Below are 19,108 nucleotides of genomic sequence, written 5' to 3'. Positions count from 1 at the left end.
TTGACGACATAGTTGCAATATTAAGTGACGCAGGTAAGACTGAACATAGAGTAGAAACAAAAACTAGCTTAGAATCAAAATCTTTAGATAATTTAGTATTAGAAAACAAAGTTAAAATAGAACACGAAGAAGAAATATTACCAAAGCCAAAAAATACAAAACCAGCACATATAGAATTCCGTAGCACGCATTTTGACATCAGATCATCTCCAATAAAAAGTACATCGACCGTGTTCAGAAAATTTCAAATAAATCCAGAGAAAATCGCGAAATACGATGTTGAACAAATTCGACCAATACAATTAAATACATTAGCACAAGAGATTGAAAAGTGTACAGAAAATTCACCAAAGGATGTTGTCAGCAACACAAATGCTACACCTACAGACAGTATTGAACAATTTAGTTTTAAGTCACCCGAGGAATGGCACATGCCTCAGACAGAAGATTTTTCTAACAATAAATGTAATGTCTTGATTAGTAATCAAACAGAGAATTTCTTAAAGACTGAGCCACTTATTGAACCATCACTATTACATATTAAAGAAGAGTCTGAAATAGAAAATGTCCCGGGCAATAATGTCATTGAAACTAGCGATATAACCCCCAATCAAAATCAATCGCTTATAAGTATTTTAGAGGCCCTCGGCAATGAACTTACATTCTCGGAACCTGCCGAGCCTGTAAATAATAACAATAGTATTGATTTTCAATTAGATTTATTTTCATACAAAGACTAATGTAGTGATTAATATTAGATAATTATATTTTAAATGATATTTTGTTATTACAGATTTATACAATCAAATTTGTTTTATTTGTGAAATGATTTTTAGAATACTATAACAAAAACATCCCGTTGCTAGTCTACCCTCATCCCGACTTCCTTTCTATAAATGTAAATCAACATATATTTCTCACATTAATAATTGTTATCCTTGCATAGGAGAATAAATTCATTTTAGGATGATTCCTCGAATCTTGCGGCATCGACCTTACCTAAATTATTTCAATTATATCTTGCGGACGTTTTGGCTAAACTCCTGGGGGGATTGGGGATTGGGTCGGTAACGCGCTTGCGATGCTTCTGGTGTTGCAGGCGTCTATAAGCTACGGTAGTCGCTTACCATCAGGTGAGCCGTACGCTTGTTTGCCGACCTAGTGACATAAAAAAAAAAAAAAAAAACTAAAATTAAAATTTTAAATCTTAAAATTCTTTTAGCTTCAAGTCAGGGTGGGGCAAATACCCCCCCTTGCCCCACTGGGTACGCCTATGGTATTATAAAAACTCTATAACTGATATACCTACTCTCCATTAAAGGCTCTACACATCACACAACATTATAAAAACACGTACTAAATTAGATTACAATCCTTAAAATATTAATTCGCGGAAAAACTACTGCTAGCGATATTAAAAATTTCAGACACAAAATTTTCTATATCTTAGCTTTAGTATGTTTCAAATGTATCCTTTCAATTTGTTACAAATTTATCCTTTGACTCTACGGCAGTGTAATAATATGTAGATATATGACTAATTATATATAATATATTGGTCTTCTAAGATTAATATTACTCTTGCGGCCCGTTTTTAATCAATTTGACGACGCGTTGGCGCAGCGGTCATAACACTGGCTGTTGCGCTGGAGGTCGTGGGTTCGATCCCCGCTCATGACAGACATTTGTATCGGCCATATAGATGTTTGTCGTGGTCTGGGCGTTGTGCTTGTATATTTATTTATTTATTCTTAATGTACACCAAAATACAGACACATATAAAGAAAGATACAATACAAGATGTACAAAGGCGATCTTATCGCTAAATAGCGATTTCTTCCAGATAACCTTTGGGTACTGGACACGATACAGTAGCAGCGGTATATTGTGTGTATTTCTGGACCTACTGGACCCCCGACACAGAAGAGAATATTCTACTGGGGGCCGTTGATAGTGAAGCGTTTATTTATATTTATTTATTTATTTCGCCAACTTTGACTGCTGAATGAAGCGCGAATCTAAGTATAAAAGTAACTGCGTGGCTTAAAAGACCAAACTATACAGATTTTTATCAGAATTTTTACTTTTCGTTTTTTGTAACTAAAGATTGTTTAGATGTCTGTAGGTATACTTACATTTTACACATACGAAACCTACACATAAAAAATATAATATGTATATCTTGTTTTCAGTCATATTCGATTCTGAATTTTTGTAACACTTATTGTTAACTTATATCGTCTTAAACCTTGTAGTTGCTATAGTAAGAATGTGTTAAATGAGAATGACTTCTGGCTATGGATGAACCCAGAATTTTGCAAAGGTGGAGCAAAAACAAATGAATGTAAACGAATATAATAAACTCGATAAAGTAGAAAATTGAATTATTTTTATTTACTTCAAATTTTCATTTACTTTCACTTTCTACACTACTTCAATAATAGCTTGCGAAGCTAGGTTTTGGCTTTTAATCTACCTAAAATTTCCCCATTAAAATCTAAAATATCAATTATTAGCTTCGAGCCAGGGTTGGGAAAATGCCTTGCCTCACAGTGGGTACACCCACACGCTCCTGGTACGGGTGAAAAAAACCTTTGTAAAATTGATGTAATGTATTTATTATTCATTAAATAATTTTTTATTAAAAAAAAAATATACATAAGGGAAGGTAATAAGCTAGCTTTTATTGTTAAAACATTGCTACAATGGCGTTTAAATAGGGGATGAAAATTTGAATGGAAGTTTGTTTATTATTGTTGTAGATAAAATAATAAAACATTGTATTTAAGAACTTGATAATAAATAAGTTGAATTTGATTTGATTGAGTTGTAAGTTGCCAAAAATAATTATTCCTCACAGACAAAGATAATGTCTTTAACAAAACTAGTTTTCTATAAACAAAATATACCATGGTTTAAATTTAACTAATTAAAGGAAACAAAGACTTATGGTCAGAAAACATAAATTTATTAAATACCAATAGTAATAACTATAATAAACATTTTCTAAGCTTGTAGCACAGGTCTTTCATTCTTCCCTTCTAGATTTTGATTAGTAAGTGCATAGCCCGTGCCTCCCCTCTGGAGAGGTATAATGTCCTTTTCTTTCAGTTTTTCGCCGGTTAAAGGATGCAGCCAGTCTTTCTTGATGATCTTCTCCACGCACTCCATTGTGACGACATGGCCACTAGTTCTGAAATCAAGTGATATTTATATTAACAAATTACTCAAAGTAATGTATATGTTATAAGAATAAATTTATGTCTCATACACATAGTCAGAGCTGGGTCTTCATAATCAATTTTAATATTTTTAATCAAATCAAAATAATAACTTACCTGATAATTGCACATGGCACTGCATTGCTTAGTATATCATGTGTAATTGGACACATGTACCTATTCTCCTTAGCTATGAGTGACTTTTTGTCATCTGGATCATTTACCAACGTCCACTTCACTTCTATCAAATCCTTCATTTTTAAAGGTTTGCCGCTTATGGGACAATAAACAGTTGGATCAGGTTTGTCCATTTTTGCAATCTTCGCATCGGGAAGCTGGGATGGTATCCAAAAACTGGGTAGTTCTTTATGTTTGCCATTGGCTAGATTGGAGACAGAACTTGATGGCTGGTTGTCTGAAGATTTGCTATGTGAAATATTCTTTTCTCTGCTCATAAATTTCACCAAATTTGCTTCCTTTTCGGCGGCTGCCAGCTCTTTCAACTCATTTTGTTCTTTTTTCAACTGCTTCTCGTACTGTTTCAATTTTCGTGTGTATTCATTCTTTTTAGTGATAATGTATTCCAAAATAGCTTCCTTGTCAAATAAGTAACCATCTTTCGTCACGACTGGATTTCTGCAAGGCTGTAAGGTTAAGCTGCAACAATCGAAACTTTTCACAGAATCTTTTCCGACTCTTTCGCTTTGAGTCCCGTATCCAGAAGCAGCAGCATCCTTTTTCTTCTCGTGATATGTGTACACTGCACCAGCGGTGCAATTTCTAGCATGTCGAGTCATTTTTTCTGTTTCTAATAATAAATGTTTAAAGTAAAACTACTTTTTAAAGAAATATACAAAGTATAACTCAAATAGTATAATAATAAAATACGGTATAACTACTTTAGACAAACACAACAAAATATTTTTAATACGACGTCGCAATGACAGCTTCGTAATCATACAGTTACTGCACAGAGTATAGTAATACTTTACTGACAGTTAAGGTTAGGGATGTCAAACATAATTGGTTAATTTTTTTATTATAATCAAAAAGAATAAATTAAAAATTAACTATCATTTGAATATATTGTTCTAACAATTTTTATATTCTTGTCGTTATTAATTCTTTCTATTTTTGAATAATGGTGACAAAAATTATTTGTAAGGCTGGCAGGGTTTTCCCACAAAATTTACAATTCCAATTATCCAGTAAAAAAGAAATTGTCTTTATGTTACTTTAACAATACTAAAAAAATCCGGTTGCAAAACTTAAAATACTGATACTAACGAAAACGGTAAAAAAAACTACTATTCGCATCGAAGCAAATTATCATTATGATATTAACGAAATAATGGCCATGAAAGGCAAAAGTAATCATCATATAAACTGTATAGAGCAACACGGAGGGGAGTAGCCATTTACAGACGTTCCCCTCTGTCAAGGTATAAGGCCAAATGGCCATATGCGTACAATAAAACTAGTTGCAGCCGCACTGATCACTAGACTAAATCTAGTTGCGCGATTGAATCAATGTCCTTCAAAAAATGCCAAATTGTTCTGTTTTTTGCTGCAAAAAGAGATCTGCCACGTCAAATTTACTAAAACAAGGCGTTACCTTTCATACGTAAGTATATTTTAATCACATTATTACTTGTATACTTCTTTTAAACCTTTTTTAAACTTAAAAATTACAAATATTATCGGTCGTGTTGACTCGATTTGTTTACCAACACAGGCCGCTCGCCCTCATACAATATGCGGATCGGTCGAGCGACTGATCGGAGTCTATTTCCGAGAAGTCACTGTCGCCGAGGGATAGTGTTGTTACCGGTTTGTTTGTAGATAGTTATCGTAAAAACGGCGAAAGCAAAAGAGGAGACAGGCATTTTTGAGATTTTGATTTATTTAAAATATTATATTGCTAGCTTTTTTTTAATAAACATAGTATTATAATAAAATTGTATTAAATTAAATATAATACCCGTATTATGAGTATTAACACATTTTACTAGAATTACTTAATATGAATTTCGACCATAATGTTTTGTATAAAAATTTGCCAGGTGATCTAAAAATTCAAATTTAAGGGATACATGGAAAAAAACTGTAATAACAGACAAACCTGGACGCTCACAAAAAATAGTGTAATTTGTTCAAATCATATCAATACCACTAACTTTCAAGTGTTAGCGAACAATAGAAGGAAATTAATCGAGGGCACCAGACCAACACTAACACCATACTGCTTTTGTCCCGTAAGTTTTTTTTTATCTCATGTACAAGGTAATCAAGATATGGTTCACCTTAGTCATAGTAGTGAAATGAAGCTTAGATTTATCAACTTTGAAAATTAACAATGTTAAATCCATCCTTTCAGAGTCATCAACAAATCATTCAATCTAGCAGATGACAGGCTATCATCTTATGATGCCGTTAATGCTACGCTTCCTATTCCTGATTCGTTGACATCACCGTGTACATCATCAACTCCTCAAAATGTGGGTTGACTTTAAATCGTTTATTGTAGACTGACATTGTTTGGCACAATATATATAGATAATGATATGTTCTACAAAGTCTTACTACATTATATATTCCTATTATCATTAGTTTTTGCAGCGCACGCAATGTATGGAATTTTTTAGGTTATTTTTTTATCCCTTGGGTTACGTTATTGGAGTTTTAGTAAGGAACCCTAATATTTTTGAAAATATAGTATAACCTATGTCGCTCAGGGACAGTGTAGCTTCTCAACGGTGAAATAATTTTATGAATCGGTCCAGTAGTTTTGGAGCCTATTCAATGCTAACAAACAAACAATCAAATATTTACTCTTTATAATCGTTTATTTTACATGAAGATGTTTGATTCGTAGTATATAATAAATTAAGTCTAATGAAACAACTTTTTTCGGATTTTATCGCGGTTTATTATTAACTTTTGATTTTCGACGTTTCGCAATCATGGTCACGGGAGGACTCTCGTAAACATTAGAAAACAATAAATTAAGTCTATTTTAATAATAACATCTTACCTTTGTATCACTTTAAAAACCTTATTTCCCTAACCGAGTACTTGAATTTATCGATAATGCATATTATATATATATAAGTTGTTACAACCACGGCTGTAAGCAACTTGTCAGTGTAGTTGCGGTGTGTCATTATACTGTAATGACACAGAATGTATCTATGTGTGTGACAAATGTAAGTGTGTTTTTAATTTAGTATGTGTGAGTTTCGTCGTGATAGACGATTATTTTTGTGTGAATGCCAGACAGTTTTGTATCGGTAAAAAACGCCAGGGCTACTCCCCTCTGAGTTGCTCTATGCAAAAGCGTAACCATTATGCCGACGCGACGTACCCCACTAATGTTGTTGCAAGACCTGTGTAGAAGACCGTGATTTTGAGATTTGACGCAGTATAGATGTCAGAATTGTCAGACGCAGCTGTTACTTTGATACCTCATGTCATTTGATAAAAACCTTATATACTCTTTGATAAAAACATAATTTACTCGTAAGCACTAAATTCTTGTTTATTTATTACGGAAACCTAGTGCAAGTTGGACGTGTTCTGGAAATTGATCGTGCGAATATCGTATTTTTTTTTGTTTATTGTATCTGTGATTTACGTTTACGATATAAATATCTGTATTATTAAAAGTTTGGTTATTGTGTGTATAGAGAAGCACAGTTCAGTGTTATTTCGTTTTTAAGTTGTATGCGTAAATAATAATGAACTTATCGTTCGCTGGTTGTGGATTTCTTGGTATTTACCATGTTGGTGTTGCTGTATGTCTTAAAAAGTATGCACCGCACTTGCTCCTAGGAAAAATTTCGGGAGCCTCCTTTGGAGCGCTCTCGGCCTGTTGTTTGCTATGTGACCTCCCTTTAGGTGAGTCAATAAACTCTGATGTTTACTATTTATGACTTTAATTATAGTGTTTGTGTGTTTTAAATATTACAAGAAGTACAAATCTCAATTGACCTTGTTGTAATTTAAGTTAAATTATATATATTTTTTAATATTAATGTGACAAAAGGATAATTTAAATGTGTTTATGTATGTTTGAAGTTAGTTTTGATGGGTAAAAAATTTTTAATTTAGCAAAGTTTTTTTTTTTATTTCAGTTGAGTTGAAAGCAGTTTTAAATTATTTATCTACAAATTGTATCACATACTTAATTAATTAATAATAGTTAATGTAAAACTACCAATGATGGGGTGTGTACATTATACTGAAAAGACTGAAAGAAAATTTTAGTAATTTTTTAAAATCGAAAAGATTATTTGTTTGTTTATTTAAACTTGATAATCTCAGGCACTACTGGTTTTAATTGAACGTTCTTTTTGTGTTGGATAGCATGTTTACTAAGGAAGGCTATAAGGTTTTTACAGGTAGTGTAATATATTACAGAAGCTTTTATATAAACTACTCAAAAAACATAATTACTCAACCATTATAGGCCTATATTGCTTGTACGAAACACAATTCCCGATCACGATTCAGCCTGTGACATCCCACTGCTAGGCATTGACCTCTTTCTCCATGTAGGAGTAGATTAGAGCTTATTCTACCATGCTGCTCCACTGCCGATTAGCAGATATATTCCCTACTGTGAGTGACGATCACTATCAAGTATTTATGATATCAACTAGGACCAATGACTTAACATGCTTTCCAAGGCCCGATTACACAATTACTAAATGTAATATGTATTGGTTGTTATCAAATTAAAATATATGGTTTTTATATATGGGAAAAATATACAGGTGTCTTTATGTAATGCTATAAAATATGTATATAGGTATATAATTGAAAAAAAACTATCCTTCTCTATTTAAATTTCACCTATCACAGAGATAAACTGAGTTTATGTCAATATTTATATGACTTATCCTTTGTCCATATTTATTAATAAGTTCCTTCTATCATATTATTAACACTATTTGCATACTGCTAGCATGTTATTAATTTTTATAAATTATAGATTACTAAACAATGATTCTAGAGTAAGAATGTATACTCCAGATTAATTTTAATGCAAATATTATGCTACAGATTATTTATAGTTTTGAAGAAGAAAAAAATAAACTGTATAATAATAATTGTTTTTTAAAATAGAATTGAATTATGATTTTCTAAATCTAATAATATTTACAATAAAAACAAAAATTAAAAAAAATACAATTACATAATTTTTTTTTAACCAAATTATAAATGTTCGATGTAATGTGTTTTATCAAATATAATAAATAAGTCTTCATGTAATATTTATTTTATTGTTAGCTGTGCAGGTTAATGTTAATTTTCTTATATCTGTATGCATTCAAATAACACATTAATTAATATAGATATAAAGTTTTTGTAGATATAGATATACAGATTAATATATTACATACTGTTATACGGTTATATCAACAAACAGGAAAAATAAAGTAACTAATTTTTGCTAACGTAATTTATTTCTGATTGAAAATTGTTATTATAGGGGAAATATAATGCAGCTAATGACTTTCGGGAATAATCTTGCTTTCTATTGATAAAAGTATTTTCCAATCAGTTTAGTAGTTTTAGACGTTACTCGCTATAAACCTTTAATAAGGAAATAAATTTACCTTTTTGTCACATGACTATTATGTAAAGAAAAATTATTTTAATGTATTAAAAACAAAATTTACATCAAATATACACACACATACAATAGTGAGTATCTAATAAAGTATTCAATTGAATTAAATTGTAATAATTTACTTTAAAAATATAACTTTCATGTTATCCCAAATATTTTGTATTAATTGCTGTTCATATAGGAACTATTAATTTGTTTAGCACAAATACATAGCTTTAAGAATAGAAATAGTACTTTTTATTACTAATCAATTCTTTTTTTAAAACAGATGTTCCTTTAATTGTATTGAATAAGTACTAAAGTAATTTTAGTAATAAACAATTTTTTTTCCACTTTAAGGATTTGAACTCAATGCTTTGTTTTTTCTATTAATTTCCTATTTATAACCATCTGTATTATTTTAGGTCAACTCACAAGTGACGTGCTAAGGGTTGTGAGGGAAGCGAGAGCAGGGTCCCTTGGTCCATTTAGTCCCTCCTTTAGTATACAAAATGTCTTACTGGAGAGAATGCAAGCATTCATACCACTTGATGCCCACAAGATTGTCAGTGGCAAACTCCACATTTCTTTAACCAGGGTTTATGATGGCCAGAATGTGATTGTATCTGAATTTCCTACTAGAGAAGACTTATTACAAGTGAGTTTCTTGAACAAAGTTTCGAGTCTTTTATTTTTATTTTAAATTAGTATGAAGTAACTTACTTAGGTGTTACTAGGCAAAACTTACTTTTCATAAAAAGTGAGCACATGACGTAATCACTCAGATTTTTTTTCCGAAAGGGAGCATGTTTCATTACGTTTTCATGACCTAAAGCTATATGAACTTTGAAATTTCAACGTTTACAAAAATATTTCACTAAATAGACTGAATTTAGATATTTTTGTAAAAAGGGTATCAATAATATTGGGGCATAAAGTAGTGTTATTTGTCTTAATTAGCATGTCTTGTGCCCCATAATATTTAACCATTTTTTTTACGGAATCTTTATAAATATTATGTAAAAATGGCAGAGATTATATTTTTTTATACATTTTTTTTTCTGCCAGGCGTTACTCGCGTCATGTTTCGTCCCAGTGTTTTCCGGGATGTTGCCGCCTCGTTTCCACGGTATAAGATACATGGATGGAGGGTTTAGTGATAATTTACCTGTTTTGGACGAAAATACGATTACAGTCAGCCCCTTCTGCGGAGAGAGCGATATCTGCCCCAGAGACTTAAGTTCACAGCTATTTCACGTGAGTCTTATCATTTTAATATTTATATTTGTAATTGATCTTTGGGTTCGTCCGTTAATCACGCAAGGTTTTTAGATATGTGGTAAGGTTAGACTACCCCATACAAGTCTATCTTTTTATATATTTTTTTTGTACAAAGTAAATTGATTTTTTAGATTATTTTCTTTAATTAGTATTATTATCTGAATAAATTTTGGAAAATCAAGCATTTTTATAACAATATTCAGACAGACATTAGGGTTACCGGGTCTTTGTTGGTCGTTTGTTTGGTTTAGAAATTGTGCGTTTTTACGAAAAACACACATGATATCTCATTACAACCCACCCCCTCCCCTACCTCCTCGTGATATGACGTGATTCTTATCCCAACTCCTCTCTTTCGAGTCTCACATGATTAATAGGTGACCCCTTTTCTCAGAACCAACTGTAACGAATGTAATACACTTGAAATGCCCCATTATTGCATGAAATAAATGTATTTGAAATTGCATGAAATGTTGAAATATGGTTCATTTATATAAACATTTGTTGTTGAAATGTTCAAATTAAATTAATTAGGTAACTAAAATTTTAAATTTTTACAATCGTGAAGAGTTTTGCATAATGTGCGGTTTATAAGTTACGTGATCTCATGACAATCTTGACCTAACTGGTAAGACCTTGGTAGATAGTTTTATTACATATGCATAATATTGATGCAGTTCAAGTTGTAATAGGTCAATTAAAAAAAAAGAACGTTAAATAAAATAAAATATATAAATAATAAAGATCACGGTTTCCGATGTCCTTATTTTCTCAAATTACATCAAATGGACATTTCGATTTTTTTTTGTATTTATAAACTTTTCGATTTTATGGAAAAACACGATTTTTGTATTTGATGTACAATACCATACCCAGCAAATAATATAATTAAATTTTATTTGACCTTATTTCCCTTAAAGAAGGTTCTTATTTGTTAATGTAGGTACAAATTAGATTTTCACTCTTCGTAGACAGAGGTAATTTTAAATTCGCTTTCAAAATAGAAATTTTAATAGCAGTTTTTTAATAATTCTATTTATATTATGGTCTATTTTTATGTAGATTTTTCGTTCAGGTAAACGTAGCAAATACCAGTATCGAACTTTCGAAGCAGAATATAAATCGTTTCGCTAGGATCCTCTTTCCTCCGAAACCGGAAGTTCTCAGCAACATGTGCAAGCAGGGATTTGACGATGCTCTACGTTTCCTGCACAGGAACAATATGATCACATGTACAAGGTTTGTATATATCTACTTTATAATTCTTTAAGTATATATTTATTCCACATATAAATTGATTAACGATTAATATTAATAATAAATACTTCGTGATTCGAAACAATGGAACAGACCTTTGTAAAAATTAATCAATCCCAAATTTTATCCATTTTTATATTTTTGCTCTCTGTTTTGTTCCTATAGAAGTATAGATCGTTGCAACGATATATTGAGATTCGGACGTAAAATAAATGTTCTGCTTTTTATACATGTATATCTTCGATGTCTGTATGTAAATATATATCTATAAAACGTATTTGTAGATGTTTTGAGTCATTCCGTACTTAACGTTCCGTAACTTCGAATTTTAAATGTATGAATTCGCCAGCAAAATTTAGTATTAAATAAGCGAGTTTTCTTCGTAGATGCCTAGCAGTTCAATCAACGTACCAGTTGCAAGATGTCCTAGATGACACCCCTTACGAATACGACCCGGAATGTGAAGAGTGCAAGGCGCACAGACAGGTAATGTACATATTTATACATTTGATATATAATTAGGTCTTATCATACAAAATGTCTTGCTATGGTAAAGTTTAATCTTTTTGAAGAATATGTATTACAAATGCGGTTTTAATTGAAGTAGGGCAGGAAAACTCCTACAGAATATCCTTACAGATTCCATATAGAAAATCACAGCTAAATAATACTGGCTTCAAGCTGTGTTGTGTTTCTGTGGTGAGAAAAGGTGACCAGAGCTCCTGGGGGAAATTGGGGATAGGGTCGGCAACGCGCTTGCGATGCTTCTCGTGGCGCAGACTTCTATAAGCTACGGTAATTTCTTACCATCAGGTGAGCCGTATGCTTGTTTGCCGACCAGCTATATTAAAAAAAAAAAACTATAGACGCAAAAACAAAATTAAAAAGTTTGTGTGGTTGAATAAATGTTTATTTTTAATGCAAATCCTACATAATCGATTGCAATTAAACTTAGTAAATAAAATATAGCATAAGATCTAGAATAATATAATGGTTAATTTTCATACCAAAATTCCCACAAAATTGGTGTAAAAATCCGAGGTTCTAAAGACTCCTTAATCTTCAGAAAAGATCGTTAAAATAAATTCGATTGTAAAATATTTAAACATACAAAGACATTTTTGTATTACTTATCATCAATGAGATTTGTAAATGAAAAAGTTAGTAAATAATAAATTGTTTTTATTGACATCATTGTATGATTATTTTCATTGTACGTATTAATAAATGTTATATTCAAACTATAAATAAACAGATACAAATTACAAGCATTGTAGCAATGGCAATTAATCTTAAATTGCTTGTTTTATTTACAATTGTCGTGTATTATCACGTTTGTAATTACAACTAACATGTGTATCTGTAATATTATACATAAATCTTTTTTGATATTAAAACCGAACCTAAAAAAAATACACAAGTGTGTGTTGCTAATACACATGACTACTGTTGTATATGACACATTGTTTTATTTTTCATCTACTAAAACCAGTATTTAATAAGAAAATCATATAATTACTTGTAGTTTTAGTCATAAATGAATTTTATCTGTTGGCTTTTCTCAAAAGCTTACCTTAATCATAATCAGTTTATACTTTACCCAATTGGTAATCACAGATTGATGCGATCTAGATAACAGTTAATTAGTAACTAACTATAAATATGTAATAACTTAAATATTTAAATATTTATTTCCGTATTTACACAACATATTCAAGTAACAAGTGACAAAAAAGGAACAATCAGTTTCTAGGTTTAATTTGAAAGCAATTACTATTTTTATCTCTACTTCTCCTAGCTAGGTAGCTGAGCTATCTGTATTAAGGAGAAGAGATTTGCCTCCCAAGAATTCTACAATTTTTACTTTTCATTAGTTTGCCACGAGTTGTTCAGAGTTCAAAGTTACATTATAGATTATAAAGTTACATTACATTCTACAAAAGATAACATACATAATTTTTAATATTAAGTAGGTTAAGCGTGAAATAATAAAAAACAAAAAACAAATAAAAACAAAAAAAAAACATGAAATAAAATAGTAATTTTGTAACAGATATGTCTGCATGATTTCAACTAAGAGTTACCAATATGTATTTGTGTGTGCGTGTATGTAAGTGTGTGTTGGTATATGTGTATGTTTGTGTTGGTGTGTATGTTTGTGTTTCTGTGTATGTTTGTGTGTGTGCAAGTATGCTGATATGTCTTTTATCAGGAAATTTGGTGGATGCACTACATGGTGACCGAATTAAGCAATCAGTTTGAGGAGTTCTTCAGATTCGTCATAAGTTTTAGAAAGAAGTAAGGAATGGACGGTTCTTTTGCAAGTTGCATAGGGTAAGGAATAGATAGGTAATTTTATATTTAGTTTATTATACAGATATGGCCCGAGAAAATAATTAAATCGTTTTGTGAAGGCATAATTCGACTGTGGGATAGTACAAATCTTGTCTTTTCGTCGTTTTCGGATCGGAATAAAGGGGGTCTTTCTGTGTTGCATAAGAATAGTCTGTAAAATATAGTGCTGTCTGACGTTGAGAACATTCCATGTTTTGTAAAGTTCTGTAGTTGGGTAAATAATAGGCTTAAATGTGGCTACCTTCAATATTGCTCTGTGGGCTATTTCCAGCGGTTTTATTGCGGAAGAAGCAACGCCACCCCAACATGCAATGCAGTAGGTAATAATTGTTTGACATAAGGCATAATAGACTGTGCGTATTACATAACAGTTGGCAATATGTCGTAGGTTTTTAAAAATATAAATTAGTTTCCTGACCCTAGTTGTAAGAAGATTAATGTGTGTTTTAAAGTTAAGAGTTTTGTCTATGTATATACCTAAGTATCGTATATTATCAACGGTGGCTATGAGAGGACATTTGCATGCTGTGTCTATTTGTGAGTATGCGTGACAGGAGTGAGCTTTTAATATGATAGGAGTTTGGGGTTGTGATTTTGGTGAAATAGAAAAAGTTATAAATTTTGTTTTTGATGTATTTAATGTAAGAGTATGAGAAAGAAGCCAATCATATGCAGAACTAAGACCGTTTTGAGCAATAATCTGAACTTCAGCCCACGAGTTTCCATAAAAAGTTAGTGCTGTGTCATCAGCAAAAGACACTATTTTTGAATTAGGGGTGTACAAATTACATAAATCATTTATGTAGGCTAAAAACAACGTAGGACCAAGAATACTGCCTTGTGGCACTCCACAGGTTATTGAAATTTCATTGCTAAAATAGTTACCCAGTTTAACCATTTGTGTCCGATTTGTCAGGTAGCTTTGAATTAAGTCCAATTGTAAACCTCTTACTCCCAACATGTCTAATTTTAATAACAGTTTGGACTTAGGAATGGTGTCGAAAGCCTTAGCAAGGTCAAGAAATATGGTAAGCACTTTGTTGTGGTTATTTAATTTGTTAATGATGAAGTCCATAAGGTCTTGAACTGCATCAGAGGTACTTCTATTCCGTCTAAAACCGAATTGTTGTGGAGAAATCAAATTAAACTTTTCAAGGAAATCTACTAATCTATTATTTATTAAACGCTCGAGAACTTTCGATAGAGAAGTAAGAACCGCTATTGGGTAATAACTAATGAAAATATATTATTGGAATCGAAATAATAAAGTTATAATATTTTAGGATGCTCTCGTGGACGATCTCCCAGACACAGTGATGACAATATTCCAAAACGCTATCGACAGCGCTAACAACGGAATCGTCAATTGGGTGATGAGACAAAGGGGCATGCAGTACGTTTCATTGCTAACGTTGCCATATCGAGTGCCCGTCGATATTATGTACGCTTCAATTACCAAGTGAGTGCAATCTTATATAATTATTTTACATTATATAGAATAAGCAAATTTAGGTTTATCATCATTATTACAGCCTATACAGTCCACTGCTGGACATAGGCCTCCACAAGTTTACGCCAAAAATAACGTGAACTCATGTGTTTTGCCCATAGTCACCACGCTGGGCAGGCGGGTTGGTGACCGCAGTACTGGCTTTGTCGCACCGAAGACGCTGCTGCCCGTCTTCGGCCTGTGTATTTCAAAGCCAGCAGTTGGATGGTTATACCGCCATCGGTCGGCTTCTTAAGTTCCAAGGTGGTTGTGGAACCTTGTTATCCCTTAGTCGCCTCTTACGACACCCACGGGAAGAGAGGGGGTGGCTAAATTCTTTAGTGCCGTAGCCACACAGCACAAATTTAGGTTTATAGCCCAAAGAAAATCCTTTGTACCATCTTTTTGCTGCTAAATGAAGGAACAATTTCCAAGTAAGTGTTTTAGTTTTGTAATAGGCGTTTCAAGTAAATACTGGTGATTTTTCTTAAGTCTATAAAAATATTTACTAGATTTTTAAACGTATCTAGACGATATTGTCAATAGACAATTTAGTGCCCCATCCTTAGCCACTTAGATAGTTAAAGTTTGTCAAGATAACATAATACGATAGGTGTAAAAATAAATATTTTGGTAAGAAAGTATATTATTACTAGAATTTAAATACGTTTAGTGTAATAAATAACTTTTTATGCCCCATGCTTCTTCTGGGAGTCCTAAAGAAGTTTATAAAACCTACCTAAATACTACGTATCATTTTTGAAGTAAAATTTCCTACCGCACGCTTGACTTGGGGAGTAAGCTGGTGAATGCGTGACGAGAGCGTTAAGAAAAGTATAATCGGGGTGAGGCAAGGGGAAGTTGAGAAGGAGATAGTTAGAAGGGAGCTAAAGAAGTTTTACTTCAGTCGTGTGGTCTAAGCACTCGTTTTTTTTTTTTTTTTTGTAAGTGCCCCATACTGTATAAAGTCTTTTGTAAGGGCCCCATATTTATATACTACATTTATATAATTATGCCTCTGTAAGTATTAATTATAAGTAGTAATACTTCTACTTTCTACTAACTTTTTAACATATGCCCCTTATTATAACAATATGCCCCTATTTTAGTGCGTCCTATATTTTGAAACTAGTAACATATATCCTGTACCACTATCAAGTAACGCTGGTTTATGAATTTCAATCAAATAAAGTAACGATTAAAGTACCTACCCTAAATAAATGGATATACTATTTACCATTGTGGCAAACATAGTGTGGGATGTCCTCCGGTCAGCTGGACGGACGATCTAGGTAACGTTGCCGGTCGGTGTAGGTTAAATAAGGATCGCGAGAAATCGGGATGTCTGGACCTAACTTGGGGAGGCCAATGCCCAGCAGTGGACTGTAATAGGCTGAACTCTATGCATGCCAGTGTGTGTGTCTCTCTGTGTGTGAATATCATACTTTGAATTATCAAATTTATTCAAATATTTGTCAACGATTTACCTAACAATACTATCAATTAGTTACAAATAATAATATTAGGCAAATATTTATTGTACAATTATACAATATGTTAGGTTTTTTTTTTTAATATTACCGTTATATAAAAGAAAATGTAATGTATAATATTGTATGGAACTAAATGTGGGTAGTTGCTATATTTTCAAATGATAAGCAATCAATTAAATAAAAATGAATAAATAAATTCTAAAAGTAACTTAACTCTAAAGGTCTAACAGTCTAAAGAAAACTTTAACTCTATTGTAATCATGAAATAGAATATTTTTTACTTGCAATGTGATATGAAAAAATGTTATCTTGTTTCAGTAGTAATAAAAATAGCCTTGATCGTGTTGTGTATAAAATATCGACGCAATTCTAGAAAAATCTTCGGAAGCATACATATTTTTTACTCTTTGGCGGGGCGGTAACTCTTACATACTGTAATTTCGTTTGGTTTTCAATTCGAGTACTTATATTGTATAAATCTTTATACTACTTATTTATTAATCAATCGTAAACGTAATATCGACGCATTGTTTGTAATTCTAGAAAAATCTCCGGAAGCATACATATTTTTTACTCTTTGGCGGTAACTCTTACATACTGTAACTTCGTTTGGTTTTCAATTCGAGTACTTATATTGTATAAATCTTCATACTACTTATTTACTAATCAATCGTAAATAATTAATTAGTATATAGGTATATAGGATTAATATAAGGTTGTATTAATTAATAACGCTGTCATTAGTAAAGACGTAAAAGACTGGCATTTTTTCATTTCCGCTTTCGTAAATTTGTTAGGTTTAAACTAATGTAAATAGTACTAATTAAATCAACAGACTAAAAATATTTAGTAACGGTTCCTGATGCTACTTAATAACAATAGAAAATGCTTTTCGTGTGATTGTTTTAAATATATTTTTATTTTTTATTTTCTGTTAATATGAAAATATTTTAAAATGGGATGAATTATAAAAAAAGTATTGCCATTTACATATTTTAAAATTATTTTTATAGATAAAACATAAATATCTTTATCCAATAAAGATATTTATTGGATAAAATATATATAAAATAAGTTGAGCTGTCTGAAAGAAATGGCTAAATAGTAAATAGCCATAAATCCACCCTTTGTTCCACACAGTCTGCTTATCTTAAAATATTTTGATTGTGTGTCATATAGTTGTGATGATGATGTTGACATTATAGTATAAATAAATAAAAAATAAATTTAACTTATATTTTAATATAAAAACGATTTCTTTATGATAAAAAAATATTTAATTTACCAATGACATATGGGCCTAATATAATCTTAAGACAAAAATTTAATAGTCTCTAAAATGTGTTACTTATGTATTTATGTAACTGGTAATATATTGAGTTGAGATTGGCGCGATTAGATTATCATTAACTTGTTTCTCGATAAGAAAATGACTTCCCGTTTAACTTTATGTTTGTAGTCCTCCCTATACTTGAGTCAATATATATCTAAATTTCTTTCTATCCGTCATTCTAACTATCTATATTAACTAAGGTAGGGCACAGCAGAAATTTACCTGCTCAAAATATGGAGCAGGCCGACTGGGGTAGTACCTCGTTCTTACAGAAGATTACAGGTGACCAGAGCTCCTGGGGGAGGGGGGGGGGGGGGGTCGGCATCACGCTTGCGATGCTTCTGGTTTTGTAGAGATCTCTAAGCCACGGTAATTGCTTACCATCAGGTGAGCCGTATGCTTGTTTACCGACCAAGTTATATAAACATAAAAATAAAAAATGTATATATAAACAGATAAAATAATGAAATATTTGGGTTTTTGGGATTGATGTAGATAATGACTAAGACACGTCAACTAAGAAAGAATTTAAAAAACATGTTTTGTTATATGTTAGAATGGGGTTGGGTTGTTTGTATGGAATTTTGTTATTTGGGGCTTACGAAAAGTGACGATTAGTATTTAGACGATAACGAATCTCTAATATAATAATGGGGATTAAAGTATTAGATAAATACCAAATCATCATATTATCATTACTTAAACTTATTTCAAAAACGACATAATTTTAAAATTTGATTGTTTAGTATCAAAACGTATCTTAAAAGTATGTTAATAATAGCCTTACGTCGGTTATTATCAAAATCGTACGAGTAACACAATTATATATGTAGGAAGAATAATTGTAACGTGAAATTGTGTCACGGTCTTGCGTTTGCGAAATTTATTTGATAATGACTATTGCCCGTTCTGTTGGGACGCACGAATTGAACGCGATATTTTTATATTAATAACGTGCTGACCCGGCAAACGTTGTTCTGGCATATGAGTACCATTAGCATCTAGGGATATAATAATTGTGTTTGCTAGCAAGCGAAAAAAAACGACTTTAATTACATCGACAAG

General features: G+C 31.6%; 2 protein-coding genes across 2 annotated transcripts in view; one reads left to right on the top strand and one right to left on the bottom strand.

Annotated features, from left to right (window-relative positions):
* Positions 1 to 2,954: 2,954 nt before the first annotated feature.
* Positions 2,955 to 4,192, bottom strand: LOC123670494 (nitric oxide synthase-interacting protein homolog). Its single transcript, XM_045603986.1, has 2 exons — positions 3,339 to 4,192; positions 2,955 to 3,193 (listed from the first exon to the last, which is right to left on the bottom strand). Exons 1-2 carry the CDS (start codon positions 4,016 to 4,018, stop codon positions 3,007 to 3,009), a joined length of 867 nt encoding a protein of 288 aa, XP_045459942.1. The 5' UTR covers positions 4,019 to 4,192; the 3' UTR covers positions 2,955 to 3,006.
* Positions 4,193 to 6,681: 2,489 nt separating this feature from the next.
* The window catches only part of LOC123670011, a 47,143-nt gene continuing 34,716 nt past the window's right edge, over positions 6,682 to 19,108 (top strand). The window contains exons 1-6 of the mRNA XM_045603506.1: positions 6,682 to 7,118; positions 9,261 to 9,493; positions 9,904 to 10,092; positions 11,192 to 11,355; positions 11,760 to 11,859; positions 15,012 to 15,187. Of these exons, the coding sequence (XP_045459462.1) occupies positions 6,959 to 7,118; positions 9,261 to 9,493; positions 9,904 to 10,092; positions 11,192 to 11,355; positions 11,760 to 11,859; positions 15,012 to 15,187 (1,022 nt within the window). The 5' untranslated portion in view covers positions 6,682 to 6,958. The remainder of the gene's footprint in view (positions 7,119 to 9,260; positions 9,494 to 9,903; positions 10,093 to 11,191; positions 11,356 to 11,759; positions 11,860 to 15,011; positions 15,188 to 19,108) is intronic.

Source organism: Melitaea cinxia, chromosome 4, assembly GCF_905220565.1.
Source record: "Melitaea cinxia chromosome 4, ilMelCinx1.1, whole genome shotgun sequence".
Taxonomy (NCBI): domain Eukaryota; kingdom Metazoa; phylum Arthropoda; class Insecta; order Lepidoptera; family Nymphalidae; genus Melitaea; species Melitaea cinxia.
The sequence above is the reverse complement of the archived record's forward strand: the minus strand, read 5'-3'. Positions and strand labels throughout refer to the sequence as shown.